Below are 23133 nucleotides of genomic sequence, written 5' to 3'. Positions count from 1 at the left end.
CCCACCCCCCACCGTGTGCTTAGAGCGTCACCGACACTTTTGGAACCTTCTCTGGCTTCCCATTTTTCCTGTGCCTCATTGACCCCTAAGATAGAGTGGAGCCCGGTGTCCTCCTTTTCCTGAATGTGGGTCACTGTGGTCCCTGGTGTAGCAAGAGTCAGGGGCATGAGCTAAAGGCAACACGTTCCCCCCACCAGAGGTACGGACCAAATGGAAGCCTGGGAACCTGCCCAGCCAGGACTCTGGCACTGGGACCCTGGGCAGGCTCCCTCTTGGCTCTGTTCCAGGCCTGCCATCTCTGCCCTGCTCATTGTGTCCACCAACATGTGCCATGTGCCCCCATGGGAGGCACAGGGAGCTGTTCACCCTGGCCCTGCCCTCAGGGGTCCTCCTCCAGTGGGAAGCAAACAAGCCCACAGCTCTAGCGGGCTGGTGACAGAGGGACGTCCAGGTCACGCAGAGCCTATGACTTTGGAGCTACATCCGAGGGACCAGGAAACATCAGGTCCTCAGAAAGGGGGTGGATGGGTAAACCTCCAGGTTGTCAAAGGGCCTGGCTGGGGCAAGGCTGGCAGCACGGCTGGCTGGCGACCTCCAAGGCTGGACTGGCTACAGAGTGGCTGGGGGTGGGGGAGAGGATGGGGGGCCTCGTGTGGCCAAGTATGGGGCTCCAGCAGAGGCTGATGGGCACTTTTGTTCTTTAGAAAGATCACTCTGGCTGCTCCTAGGAGAGAATTGAGAGCGCCAGAGTGGAGCCAGGAGGCCAGCTGGGCACTTTTGGGGAGTCAGAATGAAGCACGGGGGCTTAGCAGTGACTGTAGTTAGCCCAAGATGGGAGACATTTGGTTCTGTGTCCCTGTGTCAGAAAAGAACTGGTGGGGGGGGCATAGATAGGGGTGGGAGGACAGGGACCCCTTTCCTGCAGGGGCCAGGGGAGGCGAGGGGAGGGAGGAGAGCAAGTCCTGGGGGTGCCTGATTACCCCTCTTTTCCTCAAGCAGCAGAAGTCACAGCCATGGGGCCGTGTAGATTCCAGAGGAAGGCAGGGGCTGGGGATTGGGCTTTTTCTAAAAAGAGAGATTCCCATTTTATTTCCAGAAGCAATTCTCCAGCAAGCAAATAAATACAATGTGGGGGGAAAGAGAAGGATTGCTATAAATTAGGAAGAAGCCCGGAGGGGGAGGAAGGGCGGAGGGGGGGTACAGGTGGCAGGGAGCCCCCCCCACTCTCTGCCAGCCCCTCTTCGGTCGCTGGCTCGATCCAGGGGCCAGAAGGCACTGCGGTGGTGGGTCCTGCTTGCTGCTCTCCAAGCTGGTGGGCCTTGGGTGCCTGCTGTGGCTCGAGGTCACAGGTCAGTCACCTTGTTCTCCACCAGGGCAGCAATCTGCTGCAGGCGGCAGGCCAGCTGCATCTTCTGGCCCACAGGGTCTTCCTCCAGGGCACTGATGATCTGCCAGGGCAGAGAAGGGTGCCCAGCCTGAGCCTCCAGCCCTCTGCCCACTGGCCCAGGGCCACTCAGCCCTGCTTCCATCTCAGCAGGTGCTGGGGATCCAGTGGGGGCTGCCCTGGGCCTCCCTTGGGGAAGCTGGACAGAAACCAAGCTCCTTCTCAACCCGGGCCCTTCCTCCCCTCTGCCGGCTGGGTTGGGCCTAGATACCTCCTCTGCCCCCAGGGAGGGGTCCCTTCCCCGGGAGAGTCCTGGCCTCACCTGGTCATAATACCTGTGGATGTGGTTATAGAGTTCTTGCAGAGCTTCCAGACAGTGGGGAGCAGAGGTGTAGTTCTAGGGGCAGCACATAGGGGAGATGAGGCCCCAGCCTGGGCCTTAAGCCCCAAGCCTCCCCCCCACTCTGTCCCCCAAATGTGTAGGAGTGTACCCCTGGTCCGTGCCTCACCCCCGAGAGCTCAGCCAGCGCTGAGTTCATCTCCTGGTAGCTGGCTGGAGAGCTCTGGCGAATGTCGGAGTAGTATCTGGAGGAGGGGATACCGTTAGGGGCGGGCAGCGTCTACCCCAAGCCGTAATACCCTGACACCTACCTCTCCACCATCTGCTTGTAGCGAGGGATCTCCCTGGCATAGAGCAGTTTGTTCACTGGGGAATCCTGTTCCGGGTAGAGGTATGCATGAGTGCAGAGGTGGGGAAGCCCCTGTCCTGTCACCCTGACAGTGCTACTAGTGCTCCCGACCACTAGCCTACAGTATTCACCTCTCACCCCCGCTCCACCCAGGGCTCTGCATCCAGCCCCCGGGGCTTGTCCCACAAGCCTTTTCTCCTCAAACCCCTGGCTGTCGCCGAGGCCAGCTCTGCCCTTACCCGGCCCACTTTATGCTCTGAGAGAGTGCAGGAGTCGATGAAGGTCTGGGCGATGACGGCAAGGATGGCATCCACGTTGTCTGACACCCGCACATCAAAGATGAGCTGTGGGTTCTTTAGGGTGTTCACCCAGAACCGCAACAGCAGGCTGGGGACACAGAGTGGCCATGGGCGTGAGGCACGGCTAGTCTAGCACCCATCAGCCTGAGCCCCAGCTCTGAGTTCCACAGGCAGCTGTCCTGAGAGTTTATGCTGGGGGTGTGGGTTCCTGTTCATGGCCTGCTGCCCACCACCCTGGCAATGTCCTTGTCCCTCTGGGACTCCATGTCCCATCTTCTCGGGGATGGGGCTAGCTGGCAAGGTACCTGTTAGTTTTCCAGATGTGTAAGGTTTCCGGGTCCTCGATACCATGTTTCTCTGCCAGCTCATCCAGGAAGTCAAACAGGTACTTGACAGCGATGGGCACAGGCCGGTTCACGCTGAGGATGGCCTGGAAGGTGTCATCTACAAATTTCTGCAGTGTGCCCTGGAAGGCAGGGGAGGGGATTCCATCAGCGGCTGGGGCCACCCCTTGGCCTCTCAGGACCATGACCTCCCCCCAGCTCAGTCAGGGGCCCCTCAGGGAGCCATCCAGTCACATGCCTCCCCTGGGGCATGGTGCCCCAGCTACACCGACCTTCATGGAGAGCAGGCGGGTGAGGTAGATTTCTGGAATGGCCTTGGCCCGTGCGCGCTCCCGTTCCCGCTCCCGCAGGCTGCTGCGCCGCACCTTGGCACCTTCTGGCTCCTCAGTGCCTTTCACCAGGTGCCAGAGGCGGACCCCGCCCTCCTCACCATCCTCCAGCATGGGGATGTCTGAGGACACATGTGCTGGCCTCAGTCCTATGCCCCAACTTGATGGGGTGGGACAGGGTAGGAGGAGCCGAGGAAAGCAGAGGGTAGCAATGTGGAGAGGAGGGTGGCAGCTCAGGGGCTTGCTCAGTAATACCCCGTGGTCCTAGAGCTCCCTGGCCAGGGCACACGTCTCCCCTCATCTGACCCAGGCCCTCAGCTCAGCCTGGAGCTTTGGCTGGCCCACTGGCAAGGTCTGGGGAGACCCAGGGGATGGCATGACCAGGACTCCTGCTGGCCTGCCTAAGCTCCCAGGGGCAGATGGGCATGTCTGCATTGCAGGACTCACTCTCTCTGGAGGGACAGCTCTGGGCCAGGCTCTGGGAGACAGCGCTTCTGTTGTGCAGCTGGGGGATGAGCCCCACTGTGGCCCCATCTGGGACCTGGCGGAGAGGGAAGCAGAGGCTGGGATCCTTCTTTGTTTCATCCCGAGGCGTGGGCTTGTCCCCCAGCCTGCACCTGCCCCGCAAACCTTGTAGTGCTGTAGAGTGTTGAGTCTCTTCCAGTGGTTCTGGGTCACTGAGGTCAGGTCCTCGTCTGATAGGGTTAGGTGACCAGCCAGGCCCGAGCGCCACTCTGGGGGCACCCAGAGAAGCCAATCAGCCTTCAGCCTGTTCCCCAACTCTGCCATTCAGAGCAAGGCAGAGCCGAGCCTCTATAGGTGGAACAGACCCAGGGGAGGAAGGCAGGCAGGCTCTCTTACCAAGGTCTAGGGTGTGCACGGCAGGCCTCTGGGAGAAGGGGGTACCCTTGTAGACTTGGTCCAATACCTTCTCCTTCACCTGGGTGATGGTGTCTGTGTCGAGCACCCGGGCGGGCACGCGCTGTGCCTCGCTGCTCCCTGCAGCCCCGCCAGCCCCGGGGCCCGCCAGCACCATCAGCGTCAGGGGCCGGAACTCCACATCCTCCCGCAGCAAGCGACTGTCATTCAGGGTCCGTTTTGCCTTGCCTGTCACAGCGTCCACAGGGCCCTTATCCACCTGGTACTGGATGGCCCGGAGGAGCATGTACAGCGGCTCACCAGCCACCTCCTGCAACCATCAGGACAGGCCAGCGTTGGCCAGGGCTCTGGTGGGCTGTGTGAGACTCAGAGGGCGTGGTGGGGGTGGGAAGCGGCAGACCAGCTGCACAAAACAAGGGCAGACAATGACAGGTGGTCTCTGCCTCATATCCAGCCGGGAAAAAGGTTCAAAGCCTTTCCCTTTCCACAGCCTGCCTTGCTGTGCCCTCACACCCTGAGGACCCTGGGGGAATTTGGGTGCAGGTCAGTGAGGCCACAGAAAGCAGCCCCTTAATGGAGCAAGGGGAGAAGGTGCCATCCAGGGTGCCCCTCACCCTCAGGAAGGCGTAGAGACAGATGGACAGCCAGTTGGTTAGCAGCTTCTCCACCATGGTCTCTGTCCTGTAGGGAGCAGGCCCCTGGTCAGAAACGGGTCCTGCAGGGCTACCCTGTCCCTGGGCTGAGGTGGGCAGCAGGGGCAATGCAGAGCTTTTCCGCCTGTCACACCTTTGTGCCCACGTCCCTGGTGAGGATGCCCATCTACTTCCCTACCAGTGGCTTCTGTCCTAGCCCCCCTCCTGGGGGTTCCTGGCCCTGCCCACCCCAGGACAGGGTGGTGTGGCGGGGAGCTGGGGGCGGGGGACAGCACAACCCCTGCCGCCAGGACCAAGGTCAGGCCAAAGCCAACCTGCGCAGCATGAGCTTGGGATTCTTGTGCACATAATGGGCGGCCAGGTCGCCAAGCAGCGTCCTCATGATGTCGGTCAGGTACTCAAGCTTGCTGTGCAATGCTAGGGACAGCAGCGAAGCCACGTGGCAGCGGTCCCGCTGGGAGAAGCTGGGCTGCTCTTCCAGCGTGTGGATGAGCTAGGTGGGCGGGGGGGGGGGGTTGGGGCTGACGCTCATTCTGGGAAGCCCCGTGCCCCGTGCGTCCTCCCACCTTTGTGCCTACACCTGCCGCCCCTCCCAGGCTATGCCCAGCCCCACCTCCTTGCCCCCCTGAGACTCCCTGCCTCCCCACCCCCACGTGGCCCTCACTGTGAGGAGGAAAAGCTTGCTGTTGAGAAGATTGGAGAGCTGCGTGAGGCCCTGGCGCACAGGGCCACGGTGGCCCTCTTCCCCGGGCCCTTCGAACGTGGGCTGCAGCGGGCAGCCACCGTGCCCGGGGAAGAAGACTCGCTCGGCGTATGTGCGGTAGTCCAGGAAAGGGATCCCACTCCCCTCCAGGTCGCTGCTGAGGTCAGTCATCTCGGTCATCAGGTCTGCAGGCCGGGAGACACCAAGTTGTGGGGCTCAGGCCTGGTGGGCCCTCCGCCCCCCTCCCTACCGCCTCCACCCCACCTGTGAACTCCTTGCGGCACTGGTCGCCCACGCCGATCTCCAGGTTCTCCAGCTGCACCAGAACCTTCTGGTAGTCTCGCAGGGCCTGCTTGCTCTTATGCCTGCAGCCCGGGGACCAAATGTTAGCCACAGGCCCAAGCCTGCCTGGGTCGAAGCCACCAAGGTAGGACAGCCTCCTTCCCAGAGGCCTGCGGTATGGGGAGCCCTTTCTAAAAGTGAAGAGGGAAGTTTTCACAGGTGTGTGAATGGCGGGGAGGGCCCCTCACCTGTACATGAGGGTGAGGAGGAGCACGGCAGCAGTCAGCACAGCAGCGCCCATGCCCAGTCCTACCTGGGCCTCCACAGGGAAGGTAGACTGTGTGGGCTCAGCCTCATACTGGACAGGACCCAGGGCCAGCCGCAGGTTGCCCATCTGCACCTGGTGGGGGGACAGGGCTCCTGAGCTGGGCCTTAGGTGCTCCACCTGCCACCCACCCCGGTACCCAGGGCCCAGACTTACCACAAACTGCGGCAGGGTGCTGGAGCCATTGGCAGGCTGCGGGGCCCGTGGGGGTGGCTCACAGTACAGGTGGGTGAGTGTGAGCGTCTTCACCAGGCACTCCCCATCACCAATGTGCACGCGTACCTCCTCCTTGCTGATGCCCAGGTTTAGGCCCTCGCCCTAGGAGACAGACCAGGGGCCTGAGCCAGGCCGCCTAGCCTGCTTCCACAGCCCCTGCACAGAGATGGTCCACAGAAGCCCTCACCTCCACGTCCAGGACATTGCCCGGCTTGAGGCGGGCGGGCCCCTCTCGGCTGAGGGGGGCCAACCGGGGGTTGGGCTGGTATAGGAAGTCCTGGCCCCCGCTGACGCTGGCGAAATCCACATGCATGTTGTCTAGGGTAAAGAAGACCCTCTGGGGGTGAGCCCCATCTGGCACGGCAGGGCTCCGGCAGAGGAGGAGGCTGGAGGAGTTGATGGAGCAGACGGTGGAGCACTGCGAGGTAGGCAGGGTCAGGACGAGGTGGGGTGAGCTGGGGCTTCCCTGCTCACTCCCAGGGGCACGGTTGCCCGCCTTGCCCCCCTACCCCCTTGTTGGGCATGGTCCCTGGGCAGCCCCACTGCCGGCTGGTGGGGGCTTACCTGAAGTAAGCCCCCCTCAAGCTGGACACAAGCCTGAGGGGCTGAAGCAGGGGCCCTGCAGCTCCTCCTCAGGTCCTGGGACTTGGCTACTACAGCCTGCACCTTTGCCGCGGCCTCCAGCCACACCGACAGCAGGGGCTGCTTCACCACGTCCAGGTCCTTGCCCCTGACTCGAATCAGCCGCCCACCCCTGTGCCAGGATAGTAGTCAGCAGGGGTTGGGGCAGTGTGCAGCCCATGTCAGCCCTGACCCCCTGCCTCCAAGACAGGATGCACACGTTGCCCAGTCCTTACCCCCGGAAGCTGACGCTGGGCTCTGCCGCCATGAGCTGGGGGTTGGCAGTATAGCGGAAAGGAATGGCCAGCAGCGTGCGCTGGGCATGGCCAAAGACCACACGAACCACAGCTTCTCCTGGCCCAGCCTGGGGCATGGTGTGGCACACAATGGCCTCAGGACACACTGGCTCCTGGCTGCAGGGGAGAGGAGTCTGGTACCTTGGGCTCTAGCTTTTGCCTGGCCACACTATGAGAACCCTGCTTTACGTCCCTCAAGGGCAGAGCCCATGAGGGGTGGTCTCAGTGGCCATTTGTCTTGGACTTTCATGGAGGCCCTGGGGAGCCCTGAGTCCACAGCTTCTGCTGTACACAAGGGGACACCGAAGCCCATAGGATGCACCCCCAGCCGAGAACAGCCAGGCTGGGACCAGGAGGAAAGAGATACTCACATAGGACAGGATTGGCTGCCCACAAATGCACTGATGTTGCCTCCTGTCTGGAGGTGCTGCCCGTGGATGGTGAGCTGGGTGCCCCCTGCTTGGGGGCCCCACTGGGGACTCAGGCTCAGCAGAACGGGGTCCTGGGGGACAGGGCAAGTGAAGGCAGGCATGGCAGCCCAGCCTGGCTCTTCCTCACCTTGGCTCCAGCCCCCAAGACCCTTGGCCAACTTCTCAGCTCTGTCTCCTGGGCCACAGCCAACCACACCCACCTTCTGGAAGCCTTGTGCCTGGCTTCTTTAGTCCCACAACTCTCCTCTTAGCTACCCTGCCCCGCTAAGGGGACTCTTCTGTCCTTATTGTGTCTCTGCCCCCCAGGAGGGCTTCATCCTCTGCCGCAGCTTGCACCTCCCAGGCCCCCTGAGTGCTAAACCCTGACATCTAATTGCCTCCTTGGGGTGCTGCATGTGCCAAGCAAATGCTAACCTGCCCCTGCTCCCCCCACTGCTTCTGCTCTGATCATCTTGGCCCCCAAAATGGCCTCAGCAGGTGCGAAGGGCTCATGCTAGTGCCTGAAGGTGACCCTGCTCTATCACATCACCATGCCCGCAGGCAGCCAGGCCTGTAACAAGTCCCAACAGTTCTGAGTCCCAGACTGGCCATCCCGCCCTCTGCACTTGGTGTTCGGCTGCCCACCTCCCGCCTGGATAGCTGCTGCCAGCAGTGCCCTGGCTGTGCCACCACTGCTGCCAGCCTGCCCTCTCCTCAGATCACGTGGCTTCCCTACTGGACATGCAACAACACTACCTGTTATCCTTAGGTCAAGTTTGAAATGCTCCTCGAGGTGCCTGTGCCTTTCTGTCCCTCCCTCCTAGTCTCCCCTGCATGGGGACCCCCCGGGTGGGCACTGACCTGATAGGTGAAGTGCTGGGTTGAGATGCCTGGTGGCCGACTCTTAATGGCCACTTGGATTGGTCCCGTGGTGCCGTTGGGAGCAGGAGATGTCACACACACAATCCTGAGGAGCAGAGTCCCGGTAGCAGCTCAGGGCGCCTGTGGGCTGGGCACTTCCCTGGCGGGAGCTGTGGGCCTCCCACTAACCACTGCCTGGAGCCTGCCCACTCGCTGCTCATCCCCCGGCCCATCTCCCTTTGGTGCATCTGACCAGGGCCCACATTTCTTGGCTGCAAGTCTCCCTTGTCTCTGGGTGGCCAGTCCCTGAGGGCCTTACCGGGCAGAGGTGCGGTAGAGAGAGGGGTCAGGGTTGCAGGGCTGGCCAGCCACACTCACGGCATCCTGAACGTCGGCAAAGTCCCGGCCCAGGTTGGAGCCCAGGATGGTGAGGGCCAAACCACCTTCAGGGGGGCCAGTCAGAGGCTCAATCTACAGCAGAGAAGGATGGCCATGGGATCCCCAAAGCCACACCTGCTCTGCAATGGGGAGCACCCAGCCAGCCGACCATCCTGAGGCAGGCCTGGTCTGACTGGGGTGAGGCTAGGACAGTGGGGGGCAGGGCAGATGGGGCTGGCGGGGGGAGGAGGTGGGAGACTGGGCCATTGGGAATGGGTGGGGGTGAAGGCCAAGGTGGGGGGTGGCTCACTGTGTCAATGCTGGGCATGGGACATAGCAGCTCCACGGCCCCAGGTGGGCAGAGTGGCCCGTAGCGACAGGCAGGCTGGCCGTGGCTGCACCACAGGCAGCCCAGGCTCCCATTGGCTGCCTGGCAGTGGCTGCAGTCAGGGTGGCCCACGGCACAGTCGTAGAGGGTCACTAGGGAAGGTTAGGCAGCGTATTGAGGCACCTCCCCTCTGCTGCACGCCCTGCCCCATCTGCCCTGCCACCCCCAAGCTCACCATGAAGAGTGCCGGCATTGTCCAGCCGCTGGCCCTTGCCCCGAGTGACGTAGATGGGCACCAGGAGCTCCCTCTGGGTCATGGAGGGGTGGAACTGTGGGTGGAGGATGGGGTCAGGCCTGGCTCAACTTGGGACACCCCTGACCTCTGCCTCCTCCAGGACACTCCTTCCAGAATGGGCGCCATTGTTCAGTGCCCACATCTCCCACCAGACTGCAAGCCCGGAGCACAGGCTGTAGGCACCCTGTTCCTGCTGCTCACAGGAGGCCTCGTGACAATGGGAGGAAGAGGACGAGCCCCTGAGGGCCTGGGACAAGCTGGGAGACAAGGGGTTTGGAAGCATCTGAGAGCTGCCAGAGCTGCTCTCCAGTGGCAGGTGAGGCTGTGGGGTGGCTGCTCACCTGCTGGGCCTGGCAGTAGATGATGCCTGCATCCCCGGTCATCTCTTCCAGGGAGGCTGATAGCCTCTGTAGTTTTCCGGGCAGCTCCAGCCAACAGTGGTAGGAGGCTGGCAGACCCTGGGGATAGACACTGTCAGGACCCTGGACATTGTCAGCTTCCCCCACCCCCCGTCCCCATTCCCTGCCCACCAGATTGCTCACTTGGAAATACTGAAGGTTCCTCACTCTCAGGGCCAAACGGCTCTCCCAGCCCACGGGCACCAGGAGGGGTCCTTCCAGGCCCTCAACCTGAGGACAAGCCCCTGGGCCACGCACCTGGATGTCCATCTGGGAAAAGAAGATGTTAGCCCTTCAGAAGTCAAGGGGTGTGGGCAAGGTGTAGGGTGATGTGGGTCTGCAGTGCAGTGAAGGTGCCAGGCTGGCCACAGGGCGAGCAGAGGTCCACAGACGAGGCCCTGCAGCCATGTGGGGCTGGGCACCGAAGGGAGACCAGCAGGCTGGGCTCACCCACCTCTTGCGTGCTATAGATGGTCCTCTCGCCCTCGGGACAGTGCTCCCCATACACACAGCGGCTGCTTTGGGGGCACCAGTGGCATCGCCAGAGGCTGCCCACACAAGCACGGCACCTGGAAGAGCAGGGGGCTGCTCAGGCTGGGCATTATCTGGGGTTGCCACTCCTACCCAGCAACCAGGCCCAGCACTCACGGGGCTGCCACCTCCAAGGCCTGGACAGCACTGCAGTCGTAGAAGGAGAAGTTGGTGGCAGCTACGGCCACGTCCTCAAACATCAGGGCCAGGGACAATGTGACATGGTCTGAGAGGATGATGATGGCAGGGCAGGTCATGTGGCTTCTGCCCCTCCAGCTCCTGCCCCAGCTGCCTGCCCCAGGGGCCCCTCACCTGTGCCTGGAGGGTTAAGTGGCAGCTGGTCTTGAGGAGGGGTAACACAGGCCACATGGGGCCCTTCCACATGAGCCAAGCTGTCGTAGTCTCCAAAGGCACAATGAAAGTATTCATCCATAGCCAAGGTGGGCAGCCGGGGGACAGACAATGTGACCTAGGGTATGTTCGAGGAAAACAGAGCAGGCAGGGGCTTCTTGGGGGCGCGGCGGGGGGGAACTCAGCAAGGGAGATGGAGCCAGAGCAGAGTGGGTGGGAGCAGAAGCAGCGGGAGAGGAGGACACGGGCAGCCTGGGGGTATCCCCCACAGACAGGCAGTGGCAGGAGCCTCACCTGGCCCTGCTCCTGGCGGGGGTGGTGGGCCGGCAGCAAGCTCTGCACGTGCAGGCAGTGGCTGTCCTCATAGCTCCACAGCCACTGGTTGGGCTGGGCTGCCCGCCTACATTGGCCCTTGCGGGTACACCTGTGGGCAGGGGCCCATTGGGTCACTGTGTGGATCTCAGGCTCCCTGGGTGACGGGTGACAAGGGGATTGGGAGGATGGCCCAACTGGAATGCAGTGAGCAAGGGAAATGAAAGGGACTGCGTTCACAGAGGAAGGGCTTTGGCCTTGACGGTGAGTAAGAGAGGGCTGGGCTGTGGAAGGGAGGCATGCAGATGTGACTGAGGGGTGCCATGGGGATTCCTGGGGCTGCCTTGTGGAGCACAGGCTGGTGGAGACACCTGGGAGAGGTGACAGAGGCCTGGCCTGAGGGGGGGCTAGGGGAATGATAAGTGAGCAGGTTGGGTAGTGGTGGGAAGGAGGCGCCGACCAGATTCCTGCTTCAACAGGACTGGACAGATTGGGGAACTCAGCAGTGGCCCCGTGTCTCCACCTCAGGGACCTGAACTGGCCTCCTGGCATGCCTAGAGCTGCTTCCAGGTGTGGCCTCCTGGCACATACCACCTGTTGGCCCAAGCCTGGGCACAGGCCCCTAGCTCACCTGCCCTGGAGGATACACCAGCCGCACAGTGGGTCCTGGGCCTGGAGGCAGCTGGTGCAGTCAGAGAACTGGGCGCAGGCTGCCACAGGTACCCGGTCCACCTGGATGGGCAGCAGGGACAGAGCCAGTAGATATGGGGACTCAGGCCTCATGTGCCCAGCCCCTGGGACAGCCCTCACCTGCTGGGCAGTCAGGACATAGAGGTAGCTGCCACTGCTGTCCACTAGCAGGTCTGGGCTGATGGCTGAGCCTGGAGGCCCCACTTGCTGGGAGTGGTACACCTGGCCTTGGGAGCCATTGAGAAAGACCTGGGGGAATGGAAAGGACAGGGCTGGGCCAGCCTGCCGAGCCAAGGCCTCCTCCCAGGATGGCCACAGGCTGACTGTTCGGAGCACATGCTCTCTTCCAAGCTGGGGATCCCAGGCCATGGACGGTGGGGCAAGCCCATGGGCATCCAGCCTGCCCATGTTGCCTTCTCCATGCAGCGTCACCTAGCTGGGTTGGCAGGGCCACCCTGGGTGAGGCCCTCAGGTGCCAGGGGCTAGAGGGCAGTTGTGGGGAGACAAGCAGGCCAAAGGAGGCCAGAGTTTGTTTTGGACAGACTTCTGCAGCCATGCTGGCTCTGAGGCCCAGACACTGCCCACTCCACCTCGATGCCACCCCCACCCACCTTGGCTGTCAGTTCCCACTGTTGGCTGGAGAAATTGAGGCTGCTTGGGAGGCTCCTGGGCTGTCATCCTAAGCCACGCCTCTGGGACCCAGATAGCAGGTGGCACCCAGCTAGCCAGGACACAAGCCGAGAGGCGGTAGGTACCTGGGCCTTCCCTGAGCCGCTCCAGGGCCCAGCCTGGCAGTGTCAAGACTGCAGGGCAGGGAGGCTGGCGTTAGCGCAGCCCCCTGCTCTGTCAGGCCCTCACCTTATGCAGCTGGCCCTGAGTGTCCCCCAGGAAGGCTACCATGTGCCCATCCACCTGGAGGGCTGCGATGGCACTGATGGGTTGCACGAGCTGCAGCAGAGGCCTAGCTTCAAGGGGCTGGCGGCCAGCAATAGGGCTGGGAGTGTGCTCATCACCACAGGGGTACGACTCAGGGGAGTCCTGGATAGGCAGAGAGGGGAGAATCAGTTCCCGGAAGAGGCAGGAGGTAACTTCCCTGGGCCCAGAGCTAGTTAGAGGAGGACAGCCAGGCAGTCAGTGAGAAGAGAGCAAAGCAGGCTGGAAGACAGGGCCGGGGAGCCCCATGGCAGGACAAGCTCACACCTCAGAGAGGGAGAAAGACAGCAGCTAGGAGACTTGGAGAATAAGCCAGCCCCTTCTTGACAACCTCTAACAAGAGGTCGTGGGCAATCATCACATAAGAGTGTCTAGCTGCCCGAGGCCCGGGACTGCATGTGGCAGCCCTGCCCTGGGCTGAGAGATTCGGCAGGATCATGAGGGACAGGGATGGAGGTCAGATGAGGCAGCGAGAGAAGGCTGGAGCCGCCACCAGAAGATGGTGCATAAAGCCTGAGGTGACAGGGCAGGTGTGGGGCCTGGGCCCAGCCACTCACAGGGGGCAGGGTGACGCAGCGCGAAGTGACGCCATACTCCACAGTAGCTTCTTCCATGCCACTGGGGCCCCGGCCGCCTGCTGTGTAGCAAAGGCGCCGGGCCTGCTCCATGCTCCTGTCCAGCTCAGCCAGGGGAAAGGCACACAGGGCTGCCTGTGCCCCCCTCGGGCCCGCGGCAAATGCCCCCAGCAAGGTGCCCGGGGCAAGGAAGGCAGCTTGGATGAGGCCCTGGCCCTGGCAGGTGAGGGGCACTTCCACGTAGGAGTAAAGGTTGGCGTCTTCCAAGCAGACTCGGGCCACGTAGGAGCGGTACTCGGCCTGCACCCGGGCCCCACGGCGGCGGAAGACGAAGTAGGCAGAGCGGGCATTGGCAAAGGCTGCCACGTAGCTGTTGTTGTAGTCGGAGAAGTCTCCCACCACGAGTCGACCCAGGCCCTCGCTGGAGAAGGGCTGCGGCCCAGCCAGTTGGCGCACAGTCAGGGGTGGCACCCCTCCTGACAGCTTGCCTGCCAGGCCTCTGGCCACTAGCAGGAGGTCCCGGCCTGGCGCGGGCACCACCAGGCCCACGGTGGCCACTCCTGGGGCATTAGCGGCGACAAACTGCCCGTCACCAGGGTCCTCAGCCTGGTACAACAGCTTGGCCACGTCTTCAAGGTGCCGCTTCTCACACACACCCTGCCGCACCTGCCCGCAGGCCACCAGCTCCTGGGCCCGGCTGCTCACCAGCAATAGCTGGTTGGCATTGTTGGTGAGCTGGGCCTGCGGGCACTCAGCCGGGTCACGGAAAGGCACGCAGTCAGGACTATCGAAGACAGGGCCGGTGACAGCCACAGCCTCGAGCTGCAGTTCGGGGCTAAGCTGGAAGAGGCGGTTCACTGCACCTACATAGAGCGTGCCCCGGCCGGGTGCCAGTGCCAAGTGGTTGAAGGTGGTGTTGAGTGCGGAGAAGCGATGGGCCTGAGCCAGGGGCAGCGGTGGGCATAGCAGCAGCAGCACAAGCAGGAGGTGGGGGTCGAAGGGAGGCCAGGGTGCCATCACGGGGGCCTGGGAGAGAGCCAGGCATCTGAGTCCCAGGGGGAGGGAGCACCACCTCCCCACCCCTAGCCAGCATGAGTCAGGGCAGCGAGGGGAACAGAGGAAGAGGGGGTGGAGAGAGCATCAGAGGGAGAGGAGTACTGAGAAGAGACAGAGATGAAAGGGAAGGAGAGAAGGACAGAGAGGCAGAGAGAGGGAGGCAGAAAGCAAGGACAGAGAGATAGCGGGCAGAGAGAAGCAAAGAGAGGGATAAAGAAAGAGCAGAAAAAGAGAGGGAGGGAGTGGGAAAAGGGGCAGAGAGGAGTAAAGAAAGAGGGACAAAGAGAGTATCCAAGAGATGGAGGGGGAGGGTGCACACATGGATGCACAAGGAAAGAATTTCTTTCATTTTCTACTGTATGAGGTGTGATCATAAAATACGGTGAATGTTTACAATAAAAACATTATTACAGGGGGTGGCCAGTTAGCTCAGTTGGTTACAGCACAGTGCTACTAACACCAAGGTTGCTGGTTCAATCCCCGCATGGGCCACTGTGAGCTACACCCTCCTTAAAAAATAAAAAATTATTACAGTAAAAGACACATTGCCATTGATCCCCCTTAAAATACTCCCCGTCACTTCAAACACACTTACCCCATCATTTTTGCCACTTTCTGAAGCAGTTCTGGAAGTCCTTTTTCGTGAGTATCTTTATTTAGTTGCACTGTCGTGGCTGCCTTGATGTCCCGAATCAATTCAAAACACTTTCCTTTCATGGTCATTTTGACTTTGGGGAAGAGCCAGAAGTCACATGGTACAAGATCCAGTGCATAAGGTGGATGAGGACACAGCGTAACATTTTTATTTGACAGAAATTGCCTTATACCAGAAGCGATGTGTGACACGGAGCGTTGTCATGATGGAGGATGAAGTAAGACACTCAGAAAGAGGACTTCCAGAACTGCTTCAGAAAGTGGCCAGAACGATGGGATCAGTGTGTTCAAAGCCAGGGGGAGTACCTAGAGGGGGATTAATGGCAATGTGTCTTTTACCATAATAATTTTTTATTTAAATAGTCACCTTATTTTCTGATCACACCTCATTTACACGTCTAGATTGTTGAAGGGCAGGAGATCCTGAAAAGCCACAAGAACACAAACAGAAGGACTTTGAGTGACAGAGGAGACAGTGACAGAGAGGAGAGGCCATAGAGATGAGAGGGGGGCAGGGCACAGGAGGCGGTGATGTGAAAGGAGGAGGGGAGGCAGAGGGGTGGGGAGTGCCCAGGTAAGGCGGAAAGGGGGCAGGAGCCCAGAGACAGATGAGGGCATGGGAGAAGGAAGGCTGGTGGAAGTCACATTATCGGGGATCCTGTGCCCCCTACCCAGACAAAAGAGATGGCACGGGGGCAAGAGGAGTGAGGGACAACAAAATCAGGGAGACCCTAGAGAAAACTCGCCCTGGGCAGCCAGGGCTGGTTGCAAAGAGGGACCCTTGCCAGCAGGGAAAGGGAATGCTGGAGAGAGGAGAGAGAACCAGGGAGAAAATGAGGCAGCCAGAGGACTGCAAGCTGAGACACAGCTGGACACTGCCCCAGCCTGCCACAAAGGTGGCAGAGCAGGGCCAAGGAGAACACGGTCATGCCACAGAGGGATGGCAGGGCCCCAGACTGAGCTAGGGGGTGGTCAGAGCGGGGGCGGGGGGAGCTGGGAGACAGCCTGAGTGGGGTCTGGGAGAGAGGGCACCAAGAGACAACACAGGGTGCAGGAGCCCCTCCCCATGGGCCCCAGCAGCCAGGGTCCACTGGGGCCTGGCACCGGGAGTGTGTATGTGGAAGGGGTGAGAGAGGAAAGGACTGAGAAGAAGACAGCCAGGAAGAGAGCTTGACTGAGGAGAGGGCAGTGGAGGAGAGAGGAGAACTTAACGGGAGTCTTATCCAGAGAAGGCATGGGCGCTCCTCCCCACCCATTTGGGGCCATTTGGAGCACAGACTGGAGGGAGTTCCCATATGCCTGGTGGGGACCTGAGGCTGAGCCCACCTCCCAGCTGGGGGTCATTTGCAGCAGCCCCTGCCCAACAGCCTCTGGCCCCAGCTGGCTGCCTAGGTGACCAGTCACACAAAGAGAGACACCAGCAGGGCAGAGCCCCTGGGCCTTGGACTCTTGCTCCTCCCTCTTCCTGACCCCAAGCCCAGAGCTGCAGAGAAGGGGACCGAAGCTGGGTCCTAAGTTGAGCTGGGATTCCACACAGCTGGGCATACAGGCAGTGCCAGCCAGGAGCGAGCCCAAGGTCACTCTGTGCCCCGCAGCCTGCCAGCAGAGAGGCAAGCTTGGGCCCCCAGGCATGCCGGTGGGGGCAGAATCCTTTATCTTGGTAACACAGACAGGAAGGTTGGGCCTGGCTCAGGAACAGGGCTATTTCCTCTAGACCCGGGATATCGGTGGCATGTGGGTGACGCATGTGGGTGATGAGGTAAAGGGCCTGCGGCCAGGAGGCGTACGTAGCACGTCGGAGCCCCACGCCCAGGCTCCCCTGTGTTATTTTACCTTCCCTGCCCCTCCCAGGGATACCTCTGGGGACGTGGGACTCAGGCACTTACCGTTGAGAAGTGCAGCAGCAGAGGGAGGCACATCTCCTCACTTCAGCTGCCCTGGGGCAGTGGTGACGGGCACAAGACAGCTGTGGGGGGCATTGCCCTGAGTGGGAGGGAGACAGTTGAGGCTCAGATCCATTCATACTGGCCCTGGGGGAGGAGGGAGGCCTGGGGGGCCAAGGGCCTGGCGGCCGGGCTCCACCACAGCTGGCAGCTTTGTCAATAGTGGCCCGGCCAAGGCAGCCCTGCCTCCACTTCAACAATGTCCCCTCTGTCCAGAGGCCAGGGACCCACTATCTGGTGCTCTCCCCCCACCCTAGCTATTCTGACCAGGGGGCTCCCTGCCACTCCCCACCCTCAGAGAGACACCCCCCAGGATCTGGGGACAAAGGGACAGGGTTTCCTCCAGCCAGAAAAATGAGACCCACACAGCCAGCCCCACCCCTGTGGTGCCAGCCAGAGAGCTCCTTCTTGTGTCCCCCCAGGTCGCTGTGAATGGCACAGGGGAGGCCATGGAGCCCCCACGGGAGGGTCAGAGCACTGAGTCTCTGCAATGCCAGCCTCAGCCTTAGTATCCTTGGTGCCTGGCTGAAGTGCCAGTCCTGGCCCTCAATGCCTGCCTTTGTCCAGGCTGGGGGCAGGGGAGACACTGACAAAGGCAACGCGTCCAGGAGACCTTCTACCCCCATACACCCCCACTCCTTTGGCCCAGAACAAGACTGGCTAGAGAGCAAGTGATCAGGATGTCCCCAGCCAGCCCCACCCCCGGGGACTGGCAAAGTCGTGCCAGGTACCTCCTGGTGGTAGTGGACAATGCCAGCAGAGGATGTATAGGAGGGGGTGGGGGCATGGCCACCAGGAATCCAGCCCTTAGCTTCAGACATGGCAACTGGTCGCTGGCTGTCCCCCCCCACCGCCCCCAGGGAAACACCATTTCAGGATGGGCCTAGACCCCCCCTCCATGAATGGGGTGGAGAAGGGAGTGGTGGCTGGCAGCTGGCTCCCTTGCCATCCTCACAGAGCACCATCTGCACACCAAGCCGGCAGAGCTGGGGCTCTGGCCTGTGGCACAGGGGCAGGTACACTCAAGTTGGGGTCCTCGCCTTCTCCACAATGCACAGCAGTAGCAGGCTTCAGGGCGAGGTGGCAGCAGCAAGGCTTGCTGCCACCTGGCTGGGCCGGTTGGGTGGCTGTGGGGGCAGGGAGCCAGGAAAGCCACCTCCCTACCCTGCACCCTGCCCTTGGCAGCACCGGCTCTCCCATTTGGGGGCAGAAGTTCTGGGTCCTACCTGCCAGCTCCAGGACCACCCCCTAGGGGGGCACTGTGTCCCTAGGCATCAGGAGGTGTCATCGCAGGGCTGGGATTGGCGCCTGAGGGCCTTTGCCCGAGCAGGGCGACTTGGCCCTGAAGACCTCTGGCTTCTCCTAGGTCCCAGCACACACTGAGATGGTGTCCCCCTGATCTGGAGGCCCCTGCACCCCTCACCCTCGCCAGCCCTGGTTCCTGCTTACTTGGGTGGGCCGCCGGCAGGGGCTGAGGAGCAGCTGATGGTGCAGGAGTGCGTCCCTGCGGAGCCCCAGCCTCCCTCCCCACAATGCAATCGTGCCCAACCCAGCACATCCTGGCGGGCTGGCCTGGCAGCCCAGCCCCTCCCCGCCCACCCCTTTGCCCAACGCTGCAGGGCAAGGCGCTGCTGCCCTCTGCTGGCCTTAGTGGGCATGGCGGAGGACCAACTGTGGTTACCTGGATGGAGCAGGTGAGAGTGGGGCGGTGCCCTCCCATTGGGTGGTCAGGAGAGCATTTCATAGCCTTCTATGAAGTGCCTACTGGGTGCCAGGCTTAAGCTTGGCATTAGCGCCGCTCAGAGACAAAGTCCACTGCCACCTGCCTCAAGAGTCTTTTGTTGTTGTTGTTGTTGTTGTTGTTTTTAAGAGTCTTTTGGATCTTGCGCAGAATTACTTGCCAACAGACAAGTCCCCACTGCCAGGAGAACCTATCTGTGGAGGGTACCTCAGGGCACCAAGGACGGGAATCAAGTCTAGGGGCGCTCAGGGTATCAGGGGCAGGAAGTGAAGCTACTACTATGGCTGTCCTCCTGAAGTACTGGGGCAGAGCCAAGTATTCTGGGCGTATTAACTCATTCAGTCCTTCCAGTGGCCTCACAAGGGGAACAGCTATTTCCCCCAGTCACAGGTGAGGAAATACATAGGAGGGATTAGGAAATTGACACAAGTTTTCACAGCTAGTAGTGGCAAGGCTAAGAGTCCATCACAGGGTCCGTGCACTTAACCATCAAGCCATGTGGCCCTGAGCCCTGAACCGTGGCAGGCATTGGGCAGGAGGGGAGATGGGGGCGGCCCAAAGCTGGGACTGCAGGTGACATGTCCATGGGGTGTTTTGCCCTACCTGGAGCACAAGGTTGGTGGAGGTAGGCTTCGAGGGTGTAGAGGTCAGCAAATCAAGGAGAACTTGGTCATGGTCTTGTGAACAGCTTTGCGTTTGGACAAGTGCAAGCTGGTGGTCCTGGGGTGGAGAAGGTGGGGAAGACTAGAGGGGTGGCTCTGGGCAAGGACAGAGGTGGATGCATTCCAGAGATGCTCTGGGTAGGGGGCAGAATCCTAGAGACTTGGCATTGGATGGGGTGTAACCAGTGAAGGCAGCAGAATCCAGGAGACCCCTGGGTCCTTTCTGCTGGGGCATTGCTCTCTACAGGGCAGGGGTGCCAGTGGGGGGAAGGACGGGAGGACTGAGCGGCCCAGAGGCCAGTGGAGCTGTTGGAGTCTTGGTCTGAGAAGCTCAGCTCGGGGTGACTGGAACACTGGGGGTGGGACTAGGACCCTAGAGGGAACTCAGAAGGGAGACCAGGGGCATGGGGGAAGGCCAGATGGCCAAGAAGGATCCAGGGAGGGATTTAGAACTCCAGGAGTTTGTGGCGGGCTGATGGTGGGGGAGAAGCTTTGAACAATAGAACTTGTATGAAGTGTAATAATTCTGGATTCCCTTTGTGGACACTTTTTGGTTTTCACCTTACATAATAATCATCTGCCAGTAATGACTGTTTTGTTTCTTCTTTTCCAGTCCTTTTAACTGTGGTTTCTTTTTCTCGCTTTACTTCCCCGGACAGTGCACCATTGAATGGAAGCAAAGAGAATGTTCTCAATGTTTAATGATTAAGTATGATGTTTACAGGGGGTGTTTGGTAGACACCTTTATGAGTTAAGGACATTCCCTTCCGGTCCTAGTTTGCTATACGTTAAATTTTATCAAATGCCTTTTCTGAATGCATTAAGGTGATGACAAGTTTTTCCTCCTCTCATCTGTTAATGTGGTAACATACGTCAATTGATTTTCTAACGTTAAACCACCCTTGCATTTTCTGGACTAAACTCAACTCTGTCATGGTGTATTCATATACAGTTCTGGTTTGGATTTTTTTTTTTTTTTTAGCCTTGTACAATCCTTGTTGGGTTTTGCTATCAAGACATCATAAAATGCATTCAGAAGACATTTCCTCTTTTTCTGTTCCCTGGAACAATTTATCTAAGAGGGTTATCATTTCCTTGAAGGTTTGATAGAATTCACCTGTAATACTATCTAGGCCTTCCTTGTTTTTGCAGCCTCCTGCCCCTCTATCCATACATTTTAACCTACTGATCCAATTTCTTTAATAATTATGGGACTGTGCCAAGCAGGGTGTCAGCTCCCGCTCCCTGCACAAGAACGCAGGATAAGGTGAGGCCAAAAAGGAACACCCACAGAGCCATGGATAGGGGAGTCATACCACTATATTCTCAATGGCGGCTGGGTTGGAGACACAGGAAGTAGGATCCCCACGATCCGCAATCCGCCATCCACACTTGTTAACCCCACTTGCTAGCCACAACCCGCCGTCCGCTTCTCTACCAACCAACCAACCCCTTGCTAACTGCCATCCGTGCTTGCTAGCTCAGCCACGGCAGTTACATCAGTGGCCAATGGCTAACTGGTTACAGCTGATGGCCATCTACTACCCGAGCCAGCACCTTTCCACGTGAGGCCAAGAGCCTGGAAACTGCTCTCTGGGGCTCTGTCCCACAGACTGTTCAGATTTTCTGTTTCTTCTTGAGCCAATTTTTTTATTGTGGTAAAAAATACATAACGTAAAGTTTATCATCTTAACCATTTTCAACTGTACAGTTCAATTGTGTTAAGTACACTCACATTGTTGTGAAACAGGTCTCCAGAACTTTTCCTTCTTGCAAAACTGAAACTCTATATTCATTGAACACCTCTTTCTCCCGTCCCCCAGCCCCTGGCACCCACCCTTCTACTTTCTGTCGCTCTGAGTTTGACTACTTTAGATAACTCATATAAGGAGAATCATACAGCACTTGTCTTTTGTGACGGGCTTATTTCACGAAGCATGTCCTCCAGGTTCATCCGTGTTGTAGTATGTGGCAGGATTTCCTTCCTTTCTAAGGTGGAATAATAGACCACTGTATTGATAGACCACGTTTTGCTTATCTATTCATCAGAGGATGGACACTCAGATTGTTTCTGCCTCTTGGCTATTGTGAATAGTGCAACCATGATCATGGATATGCAAATATCTCTGCTTTCAGTTCTTTTGGACATATACCCAGAAGTGGGATTGCTGAATCCTATGGTAATTCTATTTCTAATTTTTTGAGGCAACTCCATACTGTTTCCCATGGCAGTTGTACCATTTTATAATCCCACCAACATGTGCACAAGTGTTCTAGTTTCTCCACATCCTTGCCAACACTTTGTTACCGGAGAGCAGGCCCTTCTCGGTGCGGTGTCCAGGTTCTTGGCGTCTCGAGCAAAGAACTGAACGAGACATGGAAATAAAGTAGTGAAAGTACAGTTTATTAGAAGAGATAATACACTCAAAGAAATAGGAGTGAACCCGAGCAGTAGAAAATGGCTCTCGAGGGCCCAAGGTGGCATTACTAGGAGAAAAAAGTACACTCCAAAGGGTTTGGAGTGGGCTGAGCAAAAGAAGAGGCTCAAAAAGTCCTGAATGGCCAAGACTTGGAGTTTTTAATCCCTTTTTTCTCTAGAATGGGCTGTTCCTTTCCGGGCGTGGGACCACTTGATTGACACCTGTGATTGACAAGGGGCTATTACCTCATCTTTTTAGACTGTGCATGTTCCTTCCCAGAATTTAGTCTGTTATAATGATATTAATGAACTTCTGGGCATATGTATGATATTATAATGATGGTATAATGAGGCCCAGGTGAAATGATGGTTGTTGTGGCCCTTACTGCGCAGGTGTGAGTGGCCTGTTGAATCTAGTTGCGTATTTTGTACCCATTTGTTCCTCATAGGGTACATAATTACAATGAACAGGAAGTTTTGGGCGGAGAGGGGAGGTCTTTTTGGCGGTCGCATTCTGTGGGTGATGTTCGAAGTGCAGGAATGCAGAGACCCGATGCCTAGCTCTAACTGCCTGCCTTGTTTTCCCCGTGAGAGACACTATCTCCATAAAATCTCTATGGGAACCTGACGGACAGGAGGTATTTTCTTCCGTATCTGCTTCCTGCTGGGCAGAGGCGTAGAGCTGTCCCTACCTATTGAGGATTCACGGAATTCTTGCCCTATCTGATCTTAGATGCGAGGAAGGGGTCCTGAGGTCCGCCTGGAAGACGGCGTTGGCTTCTTTGGTTGTGGCTGGCAGTCTTGCTGGGGTATCCTCTGTATCCCCAAAGCCCCTGAATGAGGAAAAATAGATTTTAATTAATAAATCTGTCAGCTCTATAGAGCCTGTGGCCGTTCAACCCGTCATTCAGGTGGCAGCAATTGTCCAGGAGCTGGGCCCAGAATGGGTTGGAAAAACATTAGGCTCCAATGATTACAATCAACAAGTATGCTGGCCTGGGGGAATGTTAAAGCCTATTTGGTCTCTGGGATGGAGTTATCCAAGAGTTAGATCCGGAATGGCTTGGGGGATGTTGGGAAGTCAGAGGTTTTTAAGTAGTTATCAGAAGCAGGGGTGAGAGACATCCTGTGACTCAGGCTAGGAGCAATCTTTAGTCTAGGATTCAGAAACTGATTAGAAGAGGAATGAAAGCCCAGGGCTAAGGAGCTAAGACACTAGGGAAAAGGAGACTTAGTAAAATTTCTGTAGTGAGGGGGCTCCCATATGAAGTTGATATTTTCTTTTTTTTTATAGTAACCGTCCTAATGGGTATGAGGTGATATCTTGCTGTGGTTTTGATTTATATTTCTCAATGATTAGTGATGTTGAGCATCTTTTCATATGCTTATTGGCCATCTGTATGTCCTCTTTGGAAAAATGTCTGTTCAACTCCTTTGCTCATTTTTCATTGGGCAATTTGATTTTTATTGTTGAGTTGTAGGAGTTCTTTGTATATTCTGGATATTAACCCCTTATCAGATATATGATTTGCAAATATTTTCTCCCATTCCGTAGAAAGCCTTTCACTCTGTTGAT

General features: G+C 58.6%; 1 protein-coding gene across 5 annotated transcripts; it reads right to left on the bottom strand.

The window, feature by feature from the left end:
- Nucleotides 1-1060: 1060 nt before the first annotated feature.
- Nucleotides 1061-18291, bottom strand: PLXNB3 (plexin B3). 5 transcript variants are annotated; one of them, XM_019755104.2, is made up of 36 exons: nucleotides 18185-18291; nucleotides 16679-16775; nucleotides 13065-14108; nucleotides 12433-12612; nucleotides 11695-11823; nucleotides 11516-11616; nucleotides 10867-10996; nucleotides 10534-10690; nucleotides 10339-10447; nucleotides 10145-10259; nucleotides 9835-9960; nucleotides 9634-9750; nucleotides 9233-9326; nucleotides 8980-9149; nucleotides 8611-8762; nucleotides 8292-8397; nucleotides 7392-7522; nucleotides 6961-7137; nucleotides 6668-6857; nucleotides 6291-6521; nucleotides 6044-6205; nucleotides 5811-5962; nucleotides 5545-5645; nucleotides 5242-5465; nucleotides 4892-5070; nucleotides 4539-4605; nucleotides 3907-4234; nucleotides 3676-3779; nucleotides 3493-3586; nucleotides 2989-3167; nucleotides 2678-2838; nucleotides 2313-2460; nucleotides 2036-2100; nucleotides 1894-1969; nucleotides 1707-1781; nucleotides 1061-1448 (listed from the first exon to the last, which is right to left on the bottom strand). In XM_019755104.2, the coding sequence occupies exons 2-36, from the start codon at nucleotides 16709-16711 to the stop codon at nucleotides 1344-1346; spliced, it is 5712 nt and encodes a 1903-aa protein (XP_019610663.2). In that variant the 5' UTR covers nucleotides 16712-16775; nucleotides 18185-18291; the 3' UTR covers nucleotides 1061-1343. The 5 variants fall into 5 exon arrangements, with proteins under 5 accessions (XP_019610663.2, XP_074180277.1, XP_074180279.1 ...); XM_074324176.1 differs by lacking the exon at nucleotides 18185-18291 and adding an exon at nucleotides 17962-18055; XM_074324178.1 differs by lacking the exon at nucleotides 13065-14108.
- Nucleotides 18292-23133: the final 4842 nt, after the last annotated feature.

This window comes from Rhinolophus sinicus, chromosome X (assembly GCF_036562045.2).
Source record: "Rhinolophus sinicus isolate RSC01 chromosome X, ASM3656204v1, whole genome shotgun sequence".
Taxonomy (NCBI): Eukaryota; Metazoa; Chordata; class Mammalia; order Chiroptera; family Rhinolophidae; genus Rhinolophus; species Rhinolophus sinicus.
Note: the sequence above shows the minus strand (reverse complement) of the source record. Positions and strands in the feature narration are given on the sequence as shown.

Coding starts and splice junctions, on each gene's coding strand:
- PLXNB3 (XM_019755104.2), bottom strand. CDS start 16,711: ATGTGCCTCCCTCTGCTGCTGCACTTCTCAACG. Junction 11,824..12,432: donor CTCAGGGCCAGCTGCATAAG/GTGAGGGCCTGA, acceptor CCATTCCCCCAG/GTCTTTCTCAATGGCTCCCA. Junction 4,235..4,538: donor GTCTCTACGCCTTCCTGAGG/GTGAGGGGCACC, acceptor TGATGGTTGCAG/GAGGTGGCTGGTGAGCCGCT.